Consider the following 23,833-nt stretch of genomic DNA (forward strand, 5'->3'; position numbering starts at 1 on the left):
TTTCTTTCTCCATCACTCTTCTAAGATGAGAGAATTTGGATTTCTGATGTTTTAATGTTGTCCAGCATTGGTTTCCTTCCTGCCTTCTTTGGACTCTACTTAGCAGCAGTATCATTAATAGCATTGGGAGAGCTCAGTCATCAGTGAACCCTCATTCAAAGCTTCTGATGTCCCCAGTAGAAGTACAGTAATCCTAAGGACGGGGATTATTGGGATTCTCCATGCATTTAGTACAGTGTGGAGAACAGGCAGTGGAGGAAGAAAAACAAGATTCAGTACATGCAGTTCTTTGCAATTATGAACAACTTCAGTCTTTGTTTTGCAAAGCACTGGAGCTGGTTTGTTATGGCTTTGAATCTGTTCTGCTTAAATTGTACATAAAGGAAAATTACAGAACACTAGAATTGATTATAGTATAAGCTTATGAGAGCACCTCAGTTATTGTGTTTCGGAGCTGCAGGCAAAATGCCAAGAAGCATATTGAATCGAACCAGCTTTTGTTGTTGACAGGGTCAAAAAATAGACCTTGTTTGGTTTATGTTTCTGATTTTTTTATGGAAAAGTTGTACTGGACAGCAAACATTTTGTTCTTTGACATTTTGTTTCATTGCTGTTGGTAAAATCCTGGGTTCTGCCTAGAAGCATTCCTAAATGGGGGAAAGAAGACTAAGGGAGGGATCTGATTAATGTTTATAAATACCTAAAGGGAGGTGGGAGGCAAATAGATGAGGCCAGTAATAGGAGAAGGAATAATGGCCTAAAACTTGAAAACAGGAAGTTCCATACAAACATGCAGAGCTTCTTTGCAGTATGGGTGACAGGGCATTGGATCAGGCTGCCCAAAGAGGTGGTAGGGTCTGCTTCTATGGAGATATCCAAGCTCTGTCTGGACACTGACCTGTGTGACCTGTTGTAGGGAACCTGTTTTAGCAGGGGGTTGGACTCCATGATCTCTTGAGGTCCTTTGCAACCCTTGCAATCCTGTGATTCTGTGATAACAAGAGCAGCAGGAAGCAGTCAGCTGTTATACCAGTGTAATAGATGCCTTGCTATTGTAAGACAGCATATAATGTGTTGGCAGGATAGATTTCCCCATCTTTCTGTGCAGAATTATACAAATGAGTGCTTGCTTCTGTTGGCAAAACACTTTCTGGCTTCATACAGCAGCAGTTCTTGTTGTTTGAGCTTATCGTGCCCTATTTGTCTGATTTTCAGGATCATCACTTTGCGTGCTACAACACATGTGTATACAAGTACTCATTTTGTCTTTGCATAGAGTGGCTAATATTTAATGCATCTTTACTTCCTGTAAGCTCACTTAGAAAAGTTGGGGATTCATCTCAATTTTGGTTTTATATTATTTCAGTAAGTCAATCAACCATATGATCTAATATGGCTAAAAGCAAGTATCTGCTTTCATGAGGATAACAACCGTGATATATGTGAGGCTTTCCATCTGCTGCAAAGTCAATTTAAGCACTCAGACATCTCCTGTCACAATTTTGTGTCATTAGTTCTACTTTTTGAATCCACAGTGACGTCTTCTTTCAAGCAAAAATTTGTTTCATCAGTATTATTTTTACACTCAATTTTTTTCAGCTCCCCAGATGTTGGGCTATGTAATTTACAATCAAATAGCCCATTTTCAGAGATTTTCTTTAAAATGCTTTTGTTGTTAATAAATTGAAAATACCCGTTTATATTATAGACATGCACTGGTTTCTAACTCTCCTGGGTGCTGCTACTACATCTTTCCAGCCTTGTATTTTAGAGGTGTTAACTCTGCGTGTCACTTTGTTTTCAGATCGGAATGAATGTCAAGAAATTCCCAATATCTGCAGCCATGGGCAGTGCATCGACACTGTTGGAAGTTTTTACTGCATTTGTCACAATGGATTCAAGACCAACGACGACAGAACAATGTGTATAGGCAAGTATACCAAATTAAGTTGTACTTAATAACTATTGTAATGGAAGTCTAACCTCCCTGCCATAAGGAGTGGCGTTACAAGAACCGATTGTGAACCATCAACCTCTAGGCAAAGGTGCAAAACCACCATAGCTGACAACTGGAGATGATAAGAAGCTGATAATGAAGGAAGAATGTCTCAGTACTGGAGACAGACAGCTTAAATATATATATCCAGTTTTATAAACTGCTAATGCTTTCATTTTTTTTTTTCAGAAAAATAATTATTTCTTCAGAGTTTTCTAAAACTTGTCTCATTCATTCCTTTAGGCAACAGATCTAGTAGATGAATTTTGCAGTGCAACAATTGTATATAGCCTGCTTGTTAACAGAGAAGTGAGGAATAGATTTCCTGCCAAAAAAATGGCCTTTTCAGAAACAGAGACATCTTCATAAAGAAGGAAATTCTGTGTTTAACCCATTCTAAGCTGTTAGTTTAGTGTCTGTTGTCTGAGTAAGACAGGGAGATTTCAGAATGTTTGTGACCAAAGATAGCTTAGAGGTCTTTTGGGAAAGCTGAGCTACAGAAAGATAAGTTATTATTGAATGCTTGATTGTTTTTATAAATGATACTGTCAAATATATAAACCTTTGTAAAATCTTCCTTTTGGAAGACAGGAAAATCTTTTTCACTTGTATTTGGTCTGTGTTGGCTGTAGGTTACTTCTCTTGCCTGTGGGATAGCTACAAGTCTTCTTTGCCCCCTCAGAGATGACAATTCTTGCTGCTCCTTTTTTCTCCTTTGTAGATATTAATGAATGTGAGAGAGATGCCTGTGGCAATGGTACCTGTAGAAACACCATTGGCTCTTTCAACTGCCGCTGCAATTTGGGATTCATTCTCTCGCACAACAATGACTGCATAGGTAAGGAGTGCTGAGACCAGTTAAGTATTTCTAAGACTTTTTGCTTCTAATGAAATTAACATTAGTACCATCTTCTCTGCATTAAAGGATCACACTTGAATAGTCATTGTTAATAAGAAAAAAAGCCATTTCTTCAGTTTGAGAAGGCCTCCAATTATTTACTTCTTACTTTTCTGCAACCACTTAAATGTTTATGCGTAAAATATCCCATTCCTTTTTTAACTCTTGCTTTGAGAACTTTTTGAATTAGACCAGTAGCAGTACTTCTCTTTCACTTCCTTTTGAAATTGATTATTGATAAAGTATCAGTTACTGTGCTCATACAGTGGAAACAGAAATCTCAGCTATCCGATTTTACTTGGTGCAGGTGTATTTCAATGTTATTTTTTTTTAGATGTGGATGAATGTGCAAGTGGAAATGGGATGCTCTGCAGGAACGGTCAGTGTGTGAACACTATTGGATCCTTCCAATGTCTGTGCAATGATGGCTATGAGGTGGCTCTGGATGGAAGGACTTGTGTTGGTGAGTGCCTTCTTTTAGGGAAGGAAAAAGATGCAGTAGACCTTGAGTAGACAATGTTCAGTAAAACAGTGAAAGAGATCAGAGAACTGTCAGAAGTGCTGTCATTGTACCTAGATGAAGTGGATGAGGACTCTTCTGCTCCTAGGAGGTTCCACTGTTAGTTTGTCGGAATCAAAAGTGTAGCAGCCTCAGTGGCAAATTTATTGAGATAACTTATTTGAGATAATTGCTGTTGCTTTCCTTTTCTTTCAGATGTCAATGAGTGTGCACTGGAGCCTGGAAAATGCGCGCCAGGCACATGCCAGAACTTGGATGGGTCATTCAGATGCATTTGTCCTCCTGGATATGTCCTGCAAAATGACAAATGTGAAGGTGTGTATAGATCAGTCCTTTTGTCCATTTCCTTACCTATTCGCAGTTGTTACCACTTTCCTCTGCATATAAACATGGATCATATTTATTTTTTGTGTGGCAGTATGCAATTTGGAACTGTAGTCACTGATAAGTTACTTGCTTCTGGTGAGGTCTGGTTAAGTTTTGTTTTGAATCACAACTACCTGATCAGATCCCAAGAGAAAGATCTGATCCTAGACCTGTTGCTAATACATGGCTGGAGGTGTACCCACAGCATGAGGTTTTGAAAAACTAACCCTAGATTTTGTACCTGGATTTCTTGTCCCTCTTTCTGTCTATCTTTTTGCTGACATCTGTATTTTCAGATCTGTAAGATATCAGCAATGATGTAAAGTTACATTTTATGTAAAACATCTGCCAGTATAGACATTTTTATTTCTCATCTCTGTAATTACTTTTCTTACAGACATTGATGAGTGCGTGGAACAGCCAGAAATTTGTGCCCTGGGCACATGCAGCAACACTCCAGGCAGTTTCAAATGCCTGTGTCCAGAAGGTTTTGTGTTGTCTTCCACAGGAAGGCGGTGCCAAGGTAATCTCATCCTTATTTTTTGGCATTTCAGAATTTGTTTTCTGTTTCATAAAAGCCTTGTTAGCTGCCTGTTTCTAATATACTAAGGAAGCTCTGGACTTGAACAGTATTTTTCACAAGAAAAACATGATAATTCTTTAGTTGTGGCCAGGTTCTGCCTTGCTCTAACATCTGATTGTCATTAAAGAGAACATTGCAATAAAAGAGGTGAAGATTATGTCAAGTGTGCTAAGTGGGGAAATTATGTTGCTCCACAGCCCTTTATTGCACTCCTGGAAGAAATGTTGAGACTACCTAAATTCTGTATAGACTGTGACACGTTTGACATGGTGATGAAGCATGAGCACCAAAGACTACTGCAGTGCAGTGCCACAGGCAGCATTTCCAGGAATAAGCCAGTTCTTAGCACTTACCAAATTCTACATAATACTTGTTAAACACTGTTGCTTTCCTCAAATGTGTGGGTGGAAAAAAGATAGATGGAAAACATTAGCAAACAGAATAATGTGGACAATAAGCACCCATCTGCAGAAGCTTTTTCAAGATGTAAGGCTTCAAGATTACCACGTACACTGGAGGTTAAATGCTAAAAGCTGAACATCTAGCAATGAAAACCCACAGGTTGGTTAATAATGTGGATAAAGAAAAAGCACAGCAAATTAGGGAATGAGTTATTTTAAAGACTTGGGAAATTATTAAATAGATACATCATTAAATGTCCCATACACAGTGTGCACAGTGCTAACCGCTGATGAGTAAGACCTTTATAAGGACCTCTGTAGTTAGGCTTGGCACAGACTGGTGATACTTGTTGACACTGTAGTGAGTTCTTCACTTCACAGTGGGCTAAATGAAACTGTGGCTTTGGTTTAAAAAAAAAATAAAAAAAAAGGGAACCCAACCTGCAGTAAACGTTGATCCAAGTCTCCAAACCACCACGGAGTTTGGCGCAGCTCCTTCCCTTAACTTTGAGAAAGTCACACAGCTGCTTTAGCTGTGCTTTTGTAGCTTGTATGAGATTTCTTTACCCTGAGGGTGTTGTTCTCTCCAGGTAAGGAGAAAACAAAAAAGCAAACAAGAAACAAGATCATAATAAAAAATGCAGCTTAATCGTCTGTGTAGAAAACAGACCATGGTTTCACATATAATATCAGAGGAAAATGCATGCTTGTATGTACACAAGAACTGTGTTTCTCCTCATCCTCCCCAGAAGAGGGTTTTGTTCTAGTATCTTGGGCCAAACAAACTTTTGTTTAAAACTTCCTGTTACTTTGCTTTTGTAAAGTCTGGACGTTGCCCAGCATTGATGCAGTGGCCAGAAAACTGGATGAGCAGCTGCTTCCACAACTGGCCCATTGCTGTTCCCCTGCCAGCCCAGTGAGCTGCCAGCTCTCTGCCTGCTGGATGCTTGTGGTCTGTGATCTCAGCTCTATTCCAGCATCCTGGTTGCCCAGCTTGAAGGAGTGCCGCAAGGCCAGTTTTCTTTGTTGTGTGTGCCTCAGGAAAGAATGAAGAAGGAAAGTGCTGTTAAAAATTGCTCCTCAGTTTAACACTAAGCAGCATTATCATTGCAAGTTTACTTAAATCTCTTTACTGAAGTGTTTCTTACTACTAACAAAATGTAAATAAATCAGTATTCAGTTTTCACAAAGAGGAGTGAAGGTGGGAGGAGGGTGCAGCCCTGGCATTTCTGCTGAACAAAAAGAAAATCTTTTCCTTTTCCCTGACTGAGATAGGACACTCTATCCTGTAGATTTCCTTTACTGGGTTAGAATGTGTGTCCCTCTTCCAGTCTTCTCCAGTCAGAGGCAGTAATTGTCCTTGTTAGTCTCATATAGAAGCTGGGTGTTTTGTTGGGGCATGGAGGGTTGGCTTCATGTAATTTGCAATTTACACCTCTAGTTGAAAACTGCCTCAAAGTCACTCTAACTGCTCATAACAACTTTTTTCTCAATGCAGATCTGCGAGTGAGTTACTGCTTTACCAAATTTGAAGATGGAAAATGTTCTGTGCCAAAGTCCCGAAACCACTCCAAACAAGAATGTTGTTGTGCCCTAAAAGGACAGGGATGGGGAGATCCCTGTGAACTCTGCCCAGAGGAAGCAGACGGTGCGTTGTTGACTTGGTAACCTCAGTGTTGTGACAATCTATCAGAACTGAAAGACGACTGGCTTTCTTATAAGAAAGAATTAGGAACAATAATTTTTCATAGCTGTTTAACCCTAACAGTTGTCTTTGCCCTCTTTAATGTAGATGGTTTTGCAGTCTCATAAAGCATCTCTCAACTGCACTCAGTGCTTGCTTATAGGTTTATTAATATGATCAGGAGGTGAATGTTTAGCTGTGTAAGTGTCACATACTGCAGTAGAAAGGTAATAGGCTCTATGAGGAAACACCTGCAAGATGCAAATAGAGTTAGTCCAAGTGTAGGAAGAGGTGCCATAAAAATAAAACCCAAGTGTGTTTTTATTTTACAAACAATAGAACTAGATCTACACCTTAATCACTTTGTTGCATTTTGTGACTAAAATTTATTACTTCTTAAAAAAATCTGACTTGCAGTCTTTTCAGTGCAAATGGCTTGCAGAAATAACAGAGAATGACAAAGCAGAGGCCTTTATGAGGGAAAGCATCCATGGGCTGTTACTAAAGAAATACTTTCCTTTGTTAGCATCCTCTGTAAGACTGCAACTAAGCATCAAACAAGTCAACAGGCCTTTGTACTATTGTAGTGCAATTTGCTGCACACACTTTAATTCATACTGACAGATGTGGTTAACAGCATTACTGGTTTCAGCAATACATTAATACAGCTCATTTCACTAATATGTCATGTAGATGTTTTGCAGACAGTCCACACAAAAACAAGGGGAGAAAAGAGAAATCAGATGTGCCAGCTGCAATATTCCTTCTGGGCATATTGCCTGTGTGAGTCATTCATTTGCCCTTGGAGCATTTGAACCAATCAGCTGGAAAACTGTAACACATATCACAGCATTTTGTGGATTTGAAAACAGAACGGCAACTTCAGTCTAAGCTGAACCCCAAAATTATACTCTCATCCTACCTGTATTAAAGTTATTTCAACCAACTAGTGACTACAGATGAGATTGTATTTTCTTCAGAAAATCTAAGAGCTCTTTAGTTTATAGTAGAAAAGAATGCAGTCACTGGTACTGATACTTTTAAGATGGAAATTTTGCATTTGTTTGATCCTTGAAGCAAGTTACATAATGCTCATTGTTCACAGCCTTTTACATTTGCACACAGAGGATATCAGATGAAAAGTACAGTTAGTTCATGGCTGTAAGACCAAAGTAAATTCTGTACATTATGTACTATATTTCTGGATCTGAACACGAGAAGGATGAATTGCTGTCTGATTGCAAAGTTTATGGATAATGCTCACCTCCACAATAGAATTTTACTTATGCTTTGAACTTTTTTTTTCTTTTTTTTTTTAAACAGAGGCATTCAGACAAATTTGTCCATTTGGAATTGGCATCCTTGTTGGACCTGGTGATGCAAGACTGGGTAAGTGCATGAAGTACACAATTGCCAGTGCTGTTGTTGCGCCATTTTTTATCCATAGACCATTGTGCCTTTCAACTGAGAATCAATATTTTCAAAAGACATAACTTTTGGAAACTACTTTTTTTTCAACTATTTAAACCAATTTTAAAAATAAATCTCAATGTCTCATATATCAGAAATTAATTTAGCATTTTTAATTTAAGCTTCTCAGACTTTCTAAGAAACTTGTGTAGGACCCAGAGCATGGATCACAGTGTTTCACGGCTTTCCTTGTGTAATATATGTAACCTGTTTCCAAGCTCTGAAAGTGCAAACCACAGTTTGCCACATCCCTTCAGTACATTCTGCTCTCATCCAAGACAGATATCATTTCAGCTATATCATTTAATCAAGGAGCACTAAATGGCTGCTGTTTTTCTTATCTGCCTCTCTCCTTGTGGCATCACTCAGATTTTTATATGACATTTAGAATCAGTTTCTTTTTTTGAGTTCTGAAAGCTTGCCTGTAAGCCAGATTTTGTGCCCACGACCTAATCTGTCAAAACTCAAATAATACCATTTTTGTTGTTTGGTTAGGAATGTTTCTTGCAAGGACAACACTTGTTCTTTGAGAGAAGTCTAAAACCATATGAAATAAATTACATTTAATGTGTTGTTTGTGTTTCTTGTGTTGTTCAGATGTGGATGAGTGCCTTGATCCAGATAACTGTAAATTTGGCCAGTGTATCAACACGGATGGATCTTTCCGCTGTGAATGTCCATATGGTTACATCCTACAAGAAACTCAATGTGTGGGTAGGTACAGCTGCTTCATCTTCCGTTTTAAAAGAACTGAATTGCTAAGTATGGCATTAAGGATGTTATGGAGATATGTTATTCTAACGTAGTCTCCATCCACGCCAGTGATCAAAACCTGAGTAGGCAGGGCTTGAGCAACCTGTTCTAGGTCAGTCTTCCTTTGGCTGGGAGTTTGCCCAAGAAAACCACCAGTGATCTCAAGTGACTGTAATTCAGTAGCTTAAATGAGTTCTTGTGTTTTGTTGTTGTTGCTTATTAGAGTTTTGTACCTTTTAGTTGAGAATAACTGCGTAGTCTTGCCTTGATTTATTTGCTTGCAGATACTGATGAATGTGCTGTTGGAAATCCATGTGGAAATGGAACTTGCAGGAATGTGGTGGGAGGTTTTGAATGTACCTGTGTTGATGGGTTTGAGCCTGGACCAATGATGACCTGTGAAGGTGAGACTCCCACATGTTAAGGACAGCCACTGCCGTTGTGTGCTGAAACAGCTTCCTCGTTTCAGAAAACAGTCAAGGAGAGTAAAGCAGCTTAAAAAGTCTGTGGAGGATTTCTGAAATGCTAAGCAAAGGTGAAAGTAGAAAATGGACTACTTGGGTTTGTTATGAAAGAAACAGAACAAACAGACAGCACAGCACTATAAAATTACTGTGGTACCCCTGTGCTGAATGTTTTTCATGCTTCGGTCTCTTATTTCAGAAATTAAAAAGTGAAAGTGTACAAAGAAGGGAGCAATAAGGAAGATCAGAGTTTTAGAAGAAGCACACAGAAAATTAATTAGAGTAGAATCTTTCAGTGTGGTAAATGTGGTTGAAGAGATATATAATTTAAATTTATAAAGCCACAAGTGGTGAGGGTACCAGAACTAGAGGGAACATGTTAGACACAAACCAAAGCAAACATTTTTATATGTATAGTGCTTACTTAAGTAGTGAAACTCTTTGCTGCAGAACATTAGAGAGGCCACAAATATAAATTGATCCAGAAGGAGTTTGCACAAATTTGTGTGGGAATCCATCACTGGAAATTAAGCTTGATAGTTTGGATGTGGCTTTTGGCTATGGAAGTCCTTAAACTGAGAGGCTGTATCAGGGGAAAGATCTCTGCATACATGGTGCATTTTTTTAAATACTTTTCCCTTAAGTTATAGCCAGAGAGAGGAGAATGTCCTAGGACATTCTGACACTCTTATCTGACCTGACACAGCTGTTCTTCAATTATCTGCCACAATCTAGTTTGCAAAGCCATACAAAAGAATGGTTCTATTTTTGCATCAGCTCACATTAGTTTTATATACAGTTAGAACTTCGTTTACTTCCCTGTGGAATTTGGTCAAAAGCTCAAATTGCAGAGGAGTTAGCAGAGTGTAAACATCATTATATGACAGTAATTATTCAAGTAACCCAGAGTGTATGTAAATGCACTTTCTAGTAAGAGCAATGTTTTAAGGAATTCAGTGTATGAAGAAGCTGAATTAGTGAATCTAGAATTTAAAAATACGTAAATAATAAAAATTGAGCCTAGAAATGAAAAAGATAGTTTTAACTTACAGGATTTTGGCAACATTGATGTGGAAATCATTTGCGTTGGCTGTTTCTCTTTGGAGATATTGAGACTTCAGGTAGCTGTGCAAACATGCTGGCATGTCTGATGCCTTTTCCTATACGGAAATCCATAACAAGTAGAAATGTGAGTCTTCAACAGTTAAAATTTAGCCTGTGTTAAACTGGGATCTTTGGCTGTAACTAAAACCTGCGTGTTTAAGTCTGCTGCGTTTTGCAAAAGCGCGTTTCACTTCACATGGTCTTTGCCACTCTGAATCCAGATGTCAACGAGTGCATTCAGAACCCTCTGCTCTGCGCTTTCCGCTGTGTGAACACTTTTGGATCCTATGAGTGCAAGTGCCCTGCAGGGTATGTTCTGCGAGAGGACCGGAGAATGTGCAGAGGTAAAACTCCTACCAGACTCTCACAGTTGTGAGCTAATGATTTCAAGTTCCTGCAGGGGTAGGGCTCTGACTCACTGCAGTAATGGGACAGAGTTTTAATCCCAGGAGGTAATGGGGTCGGAAAGAATTTGGGATGAAATTCTATGGTTTGCATTACACAGTTGATTGTATTATGTATTATGATTGCATTACTGTCCTGCCAGTAAACCTAGACATCTCCATAAGTGAGGTCACATCAGATGATATGCAGCTCTCTTCAAGGGCACTAGGGAGAAATGAATTTGCTCTAGACTGGTATATCTGGTAGAAAGTGCTAAATTTGATTGGATTAAAATTGCAAAGTCAGAATTTCTTATTATGAATTTCGAAGAGCATCTCTCCATATAATGAAGTCTAAACCTTGTGTTTTAGATCAGAATGAGTGTGAAGAAGGCAGTCATGATTGTGACTCAAAACAAATGGAGTGCAAAAACCTAATAGGCACCTATATGTGCATCTGCGGACCAGGTTACCAACGCAGGCCAGATGGAGAAGGTTGTATAGGTAAGTGGCACTGAAGTACTGAAGCTTTTGAAACACACAGTCTCTCAGTAGAGCTGAAAATTTTGGATTTAGCAAAACATTAAAGAACTCAAGGGAAGAATTATGCACCTACCTGCATACTGGATCATCAGTGCTATACACATATCATTTTGCTGTATAGGTGTTCACACATCTGGGCAGTAAGTGGAAAATCTGGATGTGGCTGTCTGTACAACTAGCTTGCACTGCTGTTGATGAATTAATTGCTCGTGGTGAGCAGAGAATTGGGCTCACTGTTGTGAGCTTGTTGATCTCTGTTAAAAAGAATAAAGGTAGATATGAATTGTAAAACTTTGGATGACATAAAGAAATGCAGCTATAACTATGAACAATTTTGAAAACCATTGAGGAATATGTTGAAGAGAAAACTTAGAAACAACATCTATAAAGTGAGCTGGACTGCCATCTTTCCTCTGAAAATTAATAGAATTTTTATAACAAAAATAAATAATATATGTGCAAGTTTTACAAGATAATGTTCAGCTCAAAAACTCCGTAAAAACTTCTCTAGTCTGCTTTAATACAGTAATGGACTTGATTTTTCCCATATCATTTTAAAAAAAAACAGATGAGAATGAATGTCAGACCAAGCCTGGACTCTGTGAGAATGGTCGGTGTGTAAACACAGTGGGAAGTTACAGATGTGAATGCAATGAGGGATTCACAGTCAGTGACACTCAGAACGAATGCCTTGGTAAGTCCAACAGTAACACCCTCATGAATAATCACTTGAGTAACAGGAGTTCTGTTGTCTGGGAGTCACTCTAGCTGGGTTTTTTTGGCAGTCAGATGTGACTCTTGTTTTAGGCTGCTTTACAACTTAGTGAGTTGTCTCATTTTGCAGAAGTACTCAGAAGCTTAAACTTAGAAATATAACAGTGAATAAACACGGTCTTGAATTTACATTCCTGCAAGAAGGGGCCTTTTTAAATAGGTGTCCTGCAATTTCAGTCCTCCTGTGCTAACTGTATGCCGCTTTGATCAGTCACATTGGGTTGGCTAGCTGTGCAAGCTTACAGTGGGGTGGTATCAGCCAGCCTGGAATTGCTCTGCCTTTTCTCTGGGTCTGATTTTCAGCCAATCTTTCTCCTCTGGAATCAAACAGAAATGTATCTTTTTGTAAGCATAATGTAACTTGTGTTCCACCTTTTGCTAAATTTCCTGTCTTCTTTGTTTCCCTTAGACGTTGTGCTCTCTTTCTTACTGCTGGTAGTCTTTCACTCTCAGTTGCACAGTCCCAGGGTGAAGTATGCCCTTTCTTTTATATTTCTGACTAAATTCCTAATATCTCATGACCTTCTGGAGGTCATTGCCGTTAGGATTCTCTGTAATGCATAATTTGTCTTCCAGACAACAGGGAAGGCTACTGCTTCACTGAAGTCTTACAAAGTATGTGTCAGATTGGATCAAGTAACAGAAACTCTGTCACCAAGTCTGAATGCTGCTGTGATGGTGGCCGAGGCTGGGGGCCAAACTGCGAGGTCTGCCCCTTCCCAGGCACTGTGGCCTTTAAGAAGCTTTGTCCTCATGGTCGGGGATACATGTCCAATGGAGCAGGTACTGACTTACCTAAAAACACCACCTTAGATAATTTAAATTTTTTGGATATCAGTCCAGATTTTCTAAGAGTTTTCATGTGGAGAGAGCACAGTCATTTGGGAGGAGGAAAAGCCAAAGGCCTTTGATGAGAAGGCATCTGTCCCTGCTTGGCAGATATTTATTTGGCATGCTGGCTGACTGACACGCTCTCAGGTGGGAATTCGCATTCTTGCATTTGACTTGTGGGTGCACATCAAGAGCTATTTGTGTACATGAGAGCAAAGTGATGTTTGATTCATGGAGTTAATATATGATCAGTTCCACTTGTTTGCTTACACTTACAACTTATTGCATTTGAAAGTTAGATTAATGCTCCATTTCATATTTTTCCACTTAATATTTCTCCCTAATCTGTTCAGTGTTTTGCTATGTAGTCTTTTAATTTCTGTAGGGCTTTTTAATGTCAGATCACAAGAACCTACTGTAACTTTATAAAATTAGCTCTTTATGATGTTCTCTTGTGAACTAACCTTCATTTAACTGCAGATATTGATGAGTGCAAGGTTATCCACGATGTCTGCCGTAATGGGGAATGCATCAATGAAAGGGGATCTTACCGTTGTCACTGCAACCTTGGCTATACTACAGATATAACTGGCACTCTTTGCATAGGTAGGTTTTTCATTATGTTCTATGAAAATAAAGTTTATTATGCTGCATGTACATGAAGGTTATTACAAAGAGATGGCTTGTGGAAAGAAATACAAAAACTTTGAAAAATGAGGAAAAAAATGTCCTTCATTAATTTGAGCATCTTAAAAAACATCACAAATGCTGGCTGTTACCTGGTTGTTATCTGATTTTGCTTATTTTAGATCTGAATGAATGTAATGAGTCCCCCAAACCTTGCAATTTCATCTGCAAAAACACAGAGGGGAGCTTCCAGTGTTCATGTCCAAAAGGGTACATCCTTCAAGAAGATGGGAGAAGCTGCAAAGGTAACAAACAAGCAATTTATTGCAGAAACTTAATGTTTCATGGGCAAATACTAATCCAGGAACATTTAAATAAGGTAAATCTTTACAATGCTAGTTATAATAATTCTAATAGTCTCCAGCTCAAAGATGAACATTGTTTTCAGTGCATTGTCCAGCATCAACAGAGTTTTAACCTACCTCCTCTGCATTATGCTGAATAAAGGACAACATTGCAGGAGAGACTTTCAAACATTCGTTATATTTTCACTTATTTCCTATATCTTGTACCAGAGCTCTGACTGAAACTACAGAAGCTTGGGCAGTGATTCTAAATTTGGCATTCTTCAATACAATACCATGTTGCAATCTGCCACTTCTTCTCACATTGACTGACTACAGCTAGAGCAGGCATTACAGTATAATAGCATCTTACAGACAGGTGAGAGTGGTGTCTGTAAACCTGCATTAGCACAGACGCTACTATAGCTCTGAAGTCCCATTCGTAATGTGAGGGGCTCCGTGTTCAAGGAATTGGATGCCAGTGTGGAAATGAGATTTAGATTCAAATACCTTTATCTGATACATTATTTATTTGCAGTCACTTCTAAGTCCAGCTGAACTGTCAGATCCTCGCAAGGAAACAAATGAAAAATGTTTGCTTGTTTTTTAGATCTTGATGAATGTGCAACAAAGCAGCACAACTGCCAGTTCCTTTGTGTCAACACTATTGGGGGCTTTACTTGTAAATGTCCTCCGGGATTCACTCAGCACCATACAGCCTGCATTGGTAAGTGATGTGAGAAACACAAAAGAAACAGAAGCACCTTTGGTCTGTGGAAATGTCAAATTAAACTACTTTCAGCAAAACGCACTTTCTGATCTGCATGTTGGGTCTTTCTTCTAATGATCCTCCATTATTGGTGTGAAGATGTCTGAAGACTAGAATATTGAACTACACTTTTTTTTTCTTGGCGAAAAAAAAAAGAAGCATTTCCTTTCCCAAAGCTGTTCTTAATTTATTTTAAATTAAAATTGTCAGCTCTTCTGTAGTAAAAAGTGAGAAATGGAGTGGGCAGTAAGACAGCTACGTTGCTAATGTCTCTTTACTGCTTGTCACAAACCTTTCATTGTCAGCATTGCTAAATCATCATCTTTACTATGAAGAATAAAAAGTAACACTCAGACTTTGATTTCCTTCAGATAATAATGAATGTGCTACAGAAATTAATTTATGTGGGGCAAAAGGTATTTGCCAGAATACTCCAGGAAGTTTTGTGTGTGAATGTCAGCGTGGCTTCTCACTCGACCAGACTGGGCTTAGCTGTGAAGGTAGGTGCAGCACAGAGCGTCAAACTTCATCTTATCTTGCTTTCCTACATCTTTTCTCATCCTGCTGTTGTCCAAGGAAGGATATACAGTATTAGAACCAAATCCTATCGAGTATATTCAGATTGAAGGGAGGATGGGATTTAGAAGTTTATCAATAGGGACATATTTCTCTTCATGGGTGTGAAGACATTGATAACCTGTGGGATTCTAGAGAGCTGAAATCTTCTGAGGATACTTCAATTTAGTCTGGAATGTTTTAGTTTACGAATCACAAGTTCAATGGACTTGTGTCAAATCCTGCCTGGATTTCTGAGGGACTCACCAAGGACAGGAAGTCTTGCATCTGCAAGGTGACCTACGGGTTTTTCACGGGCTGTTGGCTTTATTTCTCTGGGTCCCTAGAGCCTTTTCACAGAACAGGGTTTGGTTTGCTTTGAAAAAAGTTATCTTGGGATTGCTGGGTTTGATGCTTAGGTAAAAGCAAGGAATTCTTCGCTTTGGAGGTTGGATCCTTTGGAAAGCCTTTTTTGGCTTTCTGCTCTCTGCTCCACAGCAGAATGCAGTAGCTATGGAATCTGTGGGTGGATTTGAGCCTTTGGTGGTTTTCTGCCATAAGTTCTTGCTGTAGAACCAGAACTCCAAACCTGAAAGGCCTGAAGTGGTCTCCCATTGCTGGTCAGGGTTTTGGAATAACCTGCATTATCCCTGTACGTATGGATGATTACTTGTAACACAGTTTTCAAATTAGTACAATTTGAGCCTCTCTCCCAGAATTCAGAGTGTATCTCACCTTTTTAGATGTTGATGAATGTGATGGAAACCATCGGTGTCAGCATGGCTGCCAAAACATAATCGGAGGATACAGGTGTAGCTGCCCACAAGGATATCTCCAGCATTACCAGTGGAACCAATGTGTTGGCAAGTCATTTTTTATAGTTTCTGTATGGAAATGCATGCAGCAACAAGTCAAGGGCAATGGTTCAGTTTGCCATATATTTTTTTCTGATCATAATTTACTACATTCAGTGGAGTTACATTTCAAGTTGAGTTGTCCTAGGAAAGGCAGTTGGTTTGAAACAGCCGGTAGCTCATATCCTGGCTCAATGAGGTAAGTACAAACAAGGTGAGCTTTGAGGGTGCAAGATGTTGTATTGATTTTGAGGAAAAGTGCATTACTCACATGCATCTTGTGATGTGAACGAAGGACTTCTCAGCCATGCAGCAGTCTCCAATCTGAGAGTTGGTTAAACCTGGCAGGTTCAAAACTAAAAGTTCGGGTTGTTATATGGTAAAGTTAAACTTCTGGAGTAAATAATTTTAAATTCTATTAAAATCCTACTCAATCCGTGCTTTTATCATTTGTTACAACACCTACAGCAAGCTTGCTGTGTGTAAGCTCTTTACAGAATCAGTCTTTTCTCATAACTGACTAAAGCTGCTGCCATCTGTCTAAAGATGATTCCTTGCAGCTTTGTAATAGAATTTACTAGTTATAAGTGACAAAAGCTAGTGTTCTTTATTTATTTTAAGAAGTAAATACACTGGAAAATTAAAATGCGTATTTCTTTTTGTCTAAAATTTGGTTCTCTGAGCTGTCTTAGATGAGGCTGCATGTGCAGAGGCTGCGTCGCTGCAGGGTATGACATGAGCAGACAGAACGGGGTCCTCTGCAGGAGTCATGAGAAATGTCTCTGTATCTTCCCATAGCATGCAGCATGTGCAAACAGAAGAAGCACTTCAATAAGTTTTCCTCTCGTGACAGCTTTGTGCAGTTTCAGTTACGTCTAATGGGCTTCACATAGGCTAGTCTTGTGTAGATAGCGGAGATGTGTTTGATTACTTTGAGAACAAAGAGCTTCGTATCTCTTTGTTTAGCTTTCTTTGCTTTCAGAAACATAAAAATGCCTTAGCTTGTTAGCACTGTGGTGCTCTGGGGAGATCTCTGTTTTTCATCGTGCTTACCAAGTTTCCTGACGTTTTATGCAGTCCTTGCTGTGACATTTGCTTGCTTGTGCTCCAGTGCTTAATGCTGATTGCATACAAGAGAACAAGGAGGAACTCAAATACAGCATGGCCTTGAGTGCTAACTAAACTAGCAGAGCATAGAGTTAAATTAGAATCTAATAATTGGCACGAGAGAAAAATCAAACAAGCCTGTAAGAACTAGCAGTTCTGACTGCTGGAAGACACTGTGGAATGTGAAAGAGTGCAGCTCTGCTGCAGTTTTGCAATATATCCTTGCTGTTTCTGAGTCTTCCTGACTGACATCTTTAAACTCAGTGCATTTCTAGCCTGGTTCTCAAACAAGGTGAACACTTTTATCTTTTGTGACCATAGACTACTGTTCAGGTTTCAGGCAGGACTATCAGTTTCTGAATTCTCAGGCCCCAATGAAAGAACGCTTTAGCAACAAATACTTTCATCAGAGACTTCACTAGGGAAAATGAGGCTTGAGGGGAAAAACTTGGCTAACACTTTCACCTTCTTGGACATGGGGCAGTCCAGGCAGAAACCCAAAATGGTGGCGCATGAGACCTGGTTTCATCACCTGCTCACAGAACCTCTCATTCCTGCTGAGGCTGAGCATGGCAGAGCTGTGTGTATTGGAGTGCAGAACACCAGAGTGCAAAGCTGACACCTGATGGCACAGCTTGCATACAGTCCAAGGCTCCTGTACCTTTTCCTCAACAGTCACCTAAAATATGGGAGCTAACCTTGGTGATGTCCACGTTCTGTTTGCTGTGGAACAAGGCAGAGTATGTATCCTTGTGGTTCAGCAAGTTTCTGTGGTTCAAATATTCATTTATGGAGTTGACCTAATTGCTATGAATTCAGATGTGTTCGGTTTGTTGAGCATTGAAACATCAATCTAAGTTAATGGCAAAGCTCGTATGGGCTTAGTTAGAATTCAGACCCAAGTTTAACTCTTCAGGTCCTCACATGTTCACTTTTGATGTCTGTAATTATATACTTACGATACTTTCCTAGATCTCCTGGGCATAACATGGGGGAAGAATCCATGTAACAGGCATTTCTGTAACAATTCCTCCATATTACTTTGCAATTTCAACTCTGCAAACAGTTTGTGCCTTTTTTAGCTTATTTGATGAAGTGTTCAGGGACTTTTGATGTTGATACAGCACATATTTAGATAATCACTGAAGAATGCTTTGGTTCCTCCCATGCCTTGTGCAGACAATTCTGTGGAGCACCCTGCAAAATCACGCTGCAAAGAGTAGAGCATCACTTTTTACACAAAAAACAAACAGTCACATTGTTTGGGAAAAGACAGTAATGCTCTGAATTAGCACTTATTCTCCTCTAACCTGGACGTGTAGGTTGGAGATGCTGCTCTGGGCTTTGTATGTTTATCCATGCTGGGATTTTCAGTGCTTGGAAAAGGTGTCAGAGCCTGATTCCCTCTAGTTTTTCTTTGATCTTGAGTAGATTATGGGATTAATAGGATGGGATTACTAGACCAGATCCTCGACCTTATGAAGTTTTATCCTCAGGTTTTTTTTTCTGGAACAAGAAATGTTCCCTCCTCTGCTTCTCAGCTGTTGAGAGCACGAACTGACGTGGTATGAGATATCTGCAGTACAGTGGCCCAGGTGTTGCTCTGCTGTCTGGCATAGTCACCTCCTAGCAGCCAGGGTTGAGGCCGAGCCCTGCTCTTTGTTTCTGTGCATCTGGTACAGCAGCACCTCTTTCTGAAGGGGTAGGTTGGACTGACCTGAGAGTGGAAATTAACATGGTGTGTTCTTCTTCCTTTCCAGATGAAAATGAATGTCTAAGTGCACACATTTGTGGAGGAGCATCTTGCCACAATACTTTGGGAAGCTATAAATGTATGTGCCCTACCGGATTTCAGTATGAACAGTTTAGTGGAGGTTGCCAAGATATCAATGAATGCGGTTCTGCACAAGCCCCATGCAGTTATGGTTGTTCAAATACTGAAGGTGGCTATGTCTGTGGATGTCCACCTGGTTACTTCAGAATAGGACAAGGGTAAGGGATTCTCATTTTAAACTAACAGACATAAAGGCGACGTAACTCGCTCTCTTCTCTGTAGTGTGGAGCAGCAGAACCAGGGTGTTATCACCACTGAGAGAGATGGACAGGATTGTGGAGGTGCTCAGGAGTTGGATTCACCTGCTTCTTTTGGAGACAGGGAGGAGCTACATGGTTTTAGTGTTAAAGGAAATCTGGTAACAACAACCAGATTCCATAATCCCTTTAAAGTTACTGTTTTCACCTCTCTCTTGCACACCCCAGCAGCCAGCCAAGCTATCTGAGGTCACCTCTTGGGAGCTGACACCTCTCACTCTGATTTGTGGTGTACCACTTGTCTGTTTTAAAAGCAAAGCAAAACAAGCCTTGCCAGCTCCAAAGACACAGGTGGTGATTGGAATTACAATCTCATATGCTCATATGTTCTTGTATGTTTCATATTCTTATGTGTTCCAAATGAATTACTTTTTGAATAAATGTCTGCTTTATCAAGGAAACCAATTTTCACTTGCCCAGTTGGGAGTGTTAGGGCAGTGCATCATGTTGGACCAAGCACTGAACTGGAAAGCAGAAAGATTGTGCTTTAAATTTTAGAAGTGACTAAAAGCTTCGGGATGCTCACTTGAACTACATGAAAGACCCCAATTCTCAGATTTTTCTGCACCTCTTGAAAATTGGTCACTCATTGCGTTTCAGGTTGGATGACAGAAATAACTAACAACTTCTTGGAGCCTAAACTGGTGTTTTTAAACATGTTACACATTGGCAGGCCTCTTTTAGACAAAGCCCCATGGAAACAGATTATTGAAATCAAAGAGGTAGTTGCTTTGTGATTCAATGAGAATTTTGCCTGTTAAATTGGACAGAAAATTTCCTGGGAAATGAGTGCAACACAGTTTCTTCATTATTTGTATTCACAGTCCCCAAATTTAGCTTTTGTTAAGATATCTGTCTCACTGGAATTAATTTTGGATTTCTTCCTTCCTCAGACACTGTGTTTCTGGAGTTGGGCTAGGCAAAGGTCAAGGACAAGAGCTTTCACTCAGCGGAGAAATGGATGACAACTCCCTCTCTCCAGAAGCTTGCTATGAATGTAAAATCAATGGCTATCCCAAGAGAGGAAGGAAGCGCAGGAGTACTAATGAAACTGCAAATGAAGCAGAGGTAATTGATCCTGGGGGGGGAAGGGGTTTGTTATCTTAAGAAAGCCAGTCTCGGATTGATGAATGCCAAAAAGCAATCCCATGGGAAAAATTTTTATCCTGAAGTAGACCAAGGGGCTGGTTTTGGACACCAGGTGTCTGGGTCAGGGCTTTCTGAAGTTGTTCTGTCACTGTCACACAAAGGTTGTCCCATGCAACTCTTTGATTCCCACTACCTACATTGCATCAACACTAAAATAAACACCCACCCAGCTGTCCTGAGGACAGTGCTCTCACCCGCCAAACGGGCTCTTGGTGTAAGAGGATGGCAGGCAGTAAAGCATTTGTGTGACCTTGTGGCCAGAAAGGCAGCATGCAGTGGACAGGGTGGATGGACCTCTCCAAGCAGGATTGTGTTGTGTCTGGGTCCGGAGCCCACAGCAAAGCAAACAAAGAGCATTGGATGTGAACATTGAACTTCGAGGGAGTCCAGAGCATCCCAGTGCTGCAGCTCTTCCTGGGGCTCAGCCACACACTCACAGTCACTCAAGCTGCCAGCCTGGGGCCAAAGCTGTCAGTGAGGTCACCTATTGTAGTCACTGCTGGTCCAGGCAGAATTAGGGAGGCTGAGCTTCATCTGTCATCACCTGGAAGTTGCTAGGGACAGAGACAGGTTTCTGTTTGCCTCTCAGTGGGATAACTGTGTGCCAGTGAATGTGTAAAACCTATTGCAGTGCTCACCCAACTCCACTTCTTTCTAGCTGTTGTCACTGGTTTCTTTTATATTAACCAAACATTAACAAGTGGTTTCTGCACTCATGTTCATATGAAAACTTAGCTGCTGTGTGACAAGTTTTATCTTTCTGTGAAGAAGAAGGCATCCTTTTTCATTCATCCTGGAGGGAAATATTTTCCATTAGTTCTTGGCAAATGTTTTGAGAAGTAGCATTAATGAAAAGTAAATCCTTTACCAAACCCCACCTGCTGGAGTTTGTTCTGTATTGGTCACAACACTGGGGCACAGTGTGATTGAGGTGGTTTGTAATTGTGGTGGTTTGTTGTTCTACTGAGCTTGTCACACATTGTCCAAAAGTCACTCTCCCAGCATGAGTGCAAAAGTTGTAGTAGAAGTGCAATCTTACAATAGTCCCTTGCGTTACCTGAGGCTTATTTTACCTTGGAATACAGGGCCAGAATGCCCAGTTGAGTCATTCAGTCCAATGTCCCGCACAAGTCACTACGCTTAAATCTTTTTCCCACCAGTTAAATGTAGGCTTTAAAAACAATAAACAGCTTGCAGGAGAAATGTCACCAAGTCCACAGTCATTCGACTTCTCACTTCTTCATCCATTCTATGGTGACATTGGTGTTACAGGTGAAGGGATCTGACCTGATCTAGCCAGAGAAGCAGTAGGTCATGGCAGGTGTCAACTGCGGTATTTGCCATTCAGCTAAGAGTACGTGTCCACATATGTAAATGTGTGTTTCATTCAGAATTTAATAGAGATACACTGAACACTCTTGTACAGAAGTGTTGTTAGACTGTCATGACCCTGAGCTGCCATGTGTGTTCTCTGCTCACATGTATATGTGATAGAGCTTGCTTTTCCATACAAGAATACAGGAGATCTGAGGGCAGGTTAGCTGTTTCCATTGTGTGCTCAGCGTATGGCTCTGCTAACATGGGAAAACAAGAGAGTAAGAGAGTGCTTTTGACCAGAACAAAGAGTGTGGTTGTAAACTGTTTCTGCAACACGTTTCAAATTTCTCTGTGCTTGGTGCTGGGTAAGGGCATTTGTCTGAGATGATGTGTATCTTCCTTTCCAAATTATAGCATTTAGCTGATGTGCTGTCTGAAGTGTTTTCAGTCTGCCCCTGCAGCGTGACTCACACATACAAGACTTGGGAAGTACAGTGATGTCACTTGGAGGCAGGGGGTATTGCTCCTTGTCCAGCAGCCTGCCCCCAGTTCCATGTCTAAACAGAGCAAATATCACAAAGTAGAAAACTCCTACCTAAACGAATGCCTCTCCCACAGACCATGCTGTCTTCTGTGCATCATTCCTGTTAGCTTGTGATTTCCCTGACAGAGAGGCAGAACAACAGGCCTTTGCAGAGTGTAGGACACTGGGCGCAGACCCTGAGCACAGCCAGATGTCAGGCAGCAGGACCCAGATGGAGAAACTGTGTGCCTCCATTACCATGCAGGGGCGGTGTCAAAAACTCTATTCTGACAACCACTAAGCCTCCAAGAATGGTTTAGACAGAGGACTTTATAGATCTCCTTTTAAAAACTATTTCATTAATAATGGATGAGCTGGCTGAGAAATACACATACAGATGCCTGTGAAACGTTCTCTGACAAAGGCAGCTAACATCATTTGTTCTTGTGCAGGATGAGCAAGAGCTGGAGCCTCCAGTCAGTCTTGCCAGCTGGGATATTGAGAAAGCAGCAGTCTTTTCTATCAACATCTCCGATCTCAGTAACAAAGATCGCATCCTGAAACTGCTTCCTGCCCTCACAACACTGACAAACCATAACCGATATTTAATTGACTCCGGAAACGAAGATGGTTTCTTTAGAATCAATAAGAAGGACGGAATAAGTTACCTTCATTTCACAAAGAAGAAGCCAGTGCCTGGAAACTATTCATTACAAATCAGTAGCATTCCACTCTATAAAAAGAAGGAACTTAACCAGCTTGAAGAGAAACATGACAAAGACTACCTCAGTGGTGAGCTGGGAGATAACCTGAAAATGAAAATTCAGATATTGCTTCATTAATTCATCAACCAAAGACCAAATAATTAAACCAAAGATAGATAGGTAGGACTGAATATTTCTCCCAATCAGATTCTCCATATCATAGGTACAGTCTTACATGAGTACATTTGTATGAACGAGCACTATTATATTATTACATAAACAAGGTACAGGATGAATACCCTAGCTCAAAACAACCACTTTCTCAGGCTTTTAACTGTAGCTGAGCTACCTTGATATGTTGAATCTTGAAAACTGGGACTTTTGCCTTTGGAAGTTGGCCACTGATGCTGAGACACATCATCATTTCAGCAGAGGTACACGAATGTGCTTTCAACTGATGGACAGCTCTATTTTTGTAATTCTTAAACTTCGCTTCTCCAACTACAACTTACTAGGTCAGCCATTTATGATATCCATTTGGTGCTAGTAAATTTCCAACCTAGATTTATAAATGCACTGTAATATTTACACAACTTAGAAGCCAAAATTGCCATTATTCAGTCTAAATACTTCAATCAACCAAAGTTAGCTCAGTAGTTTATCTCAGTTATGCCTATAATACATTACATGTAAATTAAGTGTGTGTATACTGTAATCATGCTATTTTTATCAATGAAGCATTTGTAAACTAGATTAATAATACCCTTAATGTGAGGGTTTGTAATGGTGCTTATAAGACCAACTACTTGTTAACTGTATACACAAACCTGATGATAAAGTTTCTGTGACTTGCCAAAATGCACTGAGGTCAGTAGGGACCATTAAACATTCTCAAAAGTCAGATGACAATCAGTGCCATCCTACGCCATGACATTATGTAACATGTCAAGAGTACCCATAGTCATTCATATCAGCAAGGGTTCAATGTCATAAATGTCACAATAAAACAGTTTTTTTTTTTAG

The 23,833-nt window shown here is 40.0% G+C and overlaps 1 protein-coding gene and 1 long non-coding RNA gene across 4 annotated transcripts in view; one reads left to right on the plus strand and one right to left on the minus strand.

Annotated features, from left to right (window-relative positions):
- The window catches only part of FBN1 (fibrillin 1), a 147,647-nt gene extending 123,815 nt beyond the window's left edge, over nt 1-23,832 (plus strand). For all 3 annotated transcript variants that reach the window (XM_048956653.1, XM_048956656.1, XM_048956654.1), the window contains 21 exons: nt 1,805-1,930; nt 2,718-2,834; nt 3,229-3,357; nt 3,610-3,729; nt 4,178-4,303; nt 6,263-6,412; nt 7,772-7,837; nt 8,516-8,632; nt 8,956-9,075; nt 10,461-10,583; nt 10,995-11,126; nt 11,734-11,859; nt 12,516-12,722; nt 13,251-13,376; nt 13,580-13,702; nt 14,352-14,468; nt 14,882-15,010; nt 15,809-15,928; nt 18,787-19,018; nt 20,011-20,185; nt 22,559-23,832. In XM_048956653.1, coding sequence (XP_048812610.1) covers nt 1,805-1,930; nt 2,718-2,834; nt 3,229-3,357; nt 3,610-3,729; nt 4,178-4,303; nt 6,263-6,412; nt 7,772-7,837; nt 8,516-8,632; nt 8,956-9,075; nt 10,461-10,583; nt 10,995-11,126; nt 11,734-11,859; nt 12,516-12,722; nt 13,251-13,376; nt 13,580-13,702; nt 14,352-14,468; nt 14,882-15,010; nt 15,809-15,928; nt 18,787-19,018; nt 20,011-20,185; nt 22,559-22,948 — 3,071 coding nt within the window. In that variant the 3' untranslated portion in view covers nt 22,949-23,832. The remainder of the gene's footprint in view (nt 1-1,804; nt 1,931-2,717; nt 2,835-3,228; nt 3,358-3,609; nt 3,730-4,177; nt 4,304-6,262; nt 6,413-7,771; nt 7,838-8,515; nt 8,633-8,955; nt 9,076-10,460; nt 10,584-10,994; nt 11,127-11,733; nt 11,860-12,515; nt 12,723-13,250; nt 13,377-13,579; nt 13,703-14,351; nt 14,469-14,881; nt 15,011-15,808; nt 15,929-18,786; nt 19,019-20,010; nt 20,186-22,558) is intronic.
- On the minus strand, nt 10,119-13,638 carry LOC125698420 (uncharacterized). Its single transcript, XR_007379185.1, has 3 exons — nt 13,550-13,638; nt 11,239-11,419; nt 10,119-10,295 (listed from the first exon to the last, which is right to left on the minus strand). It is a non-coding gene; the product is annotated as an uncharacterized LOC125698420 (long non-coding RNA).
- Nucleotide 23,833: the final 1 nt, after the last annotated feature.

Source organism: Lagopus muta, chromosome 10, assembly GCF_023343835.1.
Source record: "Lagopus muta isolate bLagMut1 chromosome 10, bLagMut1 primary, whole genome shotgun sequence".
Taxonomy (NCBI): Eukaryota; Metazoa; Chordata; class Aves; order Galliformes; family Phasianidae; genus Lagopus; species Lagopus muta.